This window comes from Emiliania huxleyi (genome assembly GCF_000372725.1).
Source record: "Emiliania huxleyi CCMP1516 unplaced genomic scaffold EMIHUscaffold_4707, whole genome shotgun sequence".
Lineage (NCBI taxonomy): Eukaryota > Haptophyta > Isochrysidales > Noelaerhabdaceae > Emiliania > Emiliania huxleyi.
The window spans coordinates 1-1,681 of record NW_005198463.1 but is presented as its reverse complement, the minus strand read 5'-3'; the positions used below and the strand labels follow the sequence as shown (position 1 = coordinate 1,681).

General features: G+C 71.0%; 1 protein-coding gene across 1 annotated transcript; it reads right to left on the bottom strand.

Moving 5' to 3' along the window:
• Nucleotides 1-45: 45 nt before the first annotated feature.
• EMIHUDRAFT_256363 (hypothetical protein) lies at nucleotides 46-345 on the bottom strand (the record flags this gene model as incomplete). Its single annotated transcript, XM_005767962.1, has 2 exons — nucleotides 46-61; nucleotides 191-345. 2 exons carry the CDS (start codon nucleotides 343-345, stop codon nucleotides 46-48), a joined length of 171 nt encoding a protein of 56 aa, XP_005768019.1.
• Nucleotides 346-1,681: the final 1,336 nt, after the last annotated feature.

Sequence of the window (1,681 nt, the reverse complement as noted above, 5' to 3'; positions counted from 1 at the left end):
GGCGCCGCGCTCAACGGCCAACGCACACACGCGTGAGGGGATGTCTCATCTGTCGAGTGTCCTCTGGGTCCATATAGACAATACACTGTGCATGTGCATGTGCATGTGCATGTTCGAAACTGTGTGGCGCTGGCCACGACCCCCTAGGCCGTGCCCAGCCGAGCGCGATCAAGCCCGCGCCTGCTGCCACTCCCGGATCATCCGGCGCAGCGTGTGGTTTGGGAAGAGCCCCGTGTTTTCGAGCGCCTCGCCCGTCATCGGGCTCGTCGACTTGGTCGCGAGCCAGCGCTCGATCGCCGACCGCTCGTACGAATGCCCGTCCGCCGCCATCACCGGGTCGCTCATGAGCTCGGTCGTGATTGGGCAGATGAAGTCGGCCGGCGGCTCCTCCTCCCTCGGAGCCGGCGCCTCTGCGGCCGAGGACGGCCCTTGCGCCTCCGCCGCCCGCCTCCCCTCCTCCAGCCTCGCGCTCTCCTCAAGCGCCGCCGCCAGCTCCGCCTCCTCCGCCGCCGCCTTGGGCTCTTGCGACGGCCCAGCAGCGCCGCCACCCCGGCCGCCCTTCTTCTTGCCCTTCTTCTTGCCCTTCTTGCTCTCCTTGGCGCGCTTCTCCGCCACCTCCTCCGCCAGCAGCTCCTCAGCGTGCCGCGCCGCATCTGCCTCCCGCGCCGCCGCAGCCTCCTCGGCCGCCCTCTCGGCCTCCACCCTCTCGGCCGCCGCCCTCTCGGCCACTGCCCTCTCCACCCTCGCCTCAATCTCCGCTCTCTTCGCCTCCCTCGCCGCCGCCTCAATGGCAGACGCGCACTCGGTGTGGCCCTTCTCCTTGGCCAGCTGCAGCGCCGTCTCGCCACTGGCAGTGCGCGCCGCTGTGTCAGCGCCCGCCCGCAGCAGGCAGAGCACGACGGCGGAGTGGCCCTCCTGGCACGCAATGTGCAGCGGCGTGAAGCCGTCCTCCTCGGCCTGGTCGACCGCCGCGCTGGCTCCGACAAGCAGCCGGACGACCTCGACGTGGCCCTCCTGGCACGCGACGTACAGCGGCGTGGCGCCACGGCCTGTGGCGTGGTCGACCGCCGCGCCGGCCTCGAGAAGCAGCCGGGCGATCTCGAGGTGGCCCTTGTAACACGCGACGTACAGCGGCGTGGCGCCGTCGTCCTTGGCTTGGTTGACCGCCGCGCCGGCCTCGAGGAGTAGCCGGACGCACTCGAGGCGGCCCTCCTCGCACGCGATGTACAGCGGCGTGGCGCCGTCGTCACAAGCTTGGTTGACCGCCGCGCTGGCCTCGAGGATCAGCTGGACGCACTCGAGGCGGCCGTTCTGGCACGCGACGTACAGCGGCGTGGTGCCGTCAGTGTCTGCTTGGTTCACCGCAGCGCCGGCAGCGATCATCAGACGGACGCAGTCGATCTCGCCAGCCAGGCTCGCAGCGCTCAGCGGCGTGGTGCCGTCGTCCGCAGCTTGGTCGACCGCCGCGCCGGCCTCGAGGATCAGCTGGACGCACTCGAGGTGGCCCTTCTCGCACGCGATGAGCAGCGGCGTGGCGCCGCGCGCCTTGGCTTGGTTGACCGCCGCGCCGGCCTCGAGGAGCAGCCGCACGCACTCGAGGTAGCCGTGCCAGCACGCGATGAACAGCGGCGTGGTGCCGTCGTCCTCGGCCTGGTCGACCGCCGCGCGAGCCTCGACAAGC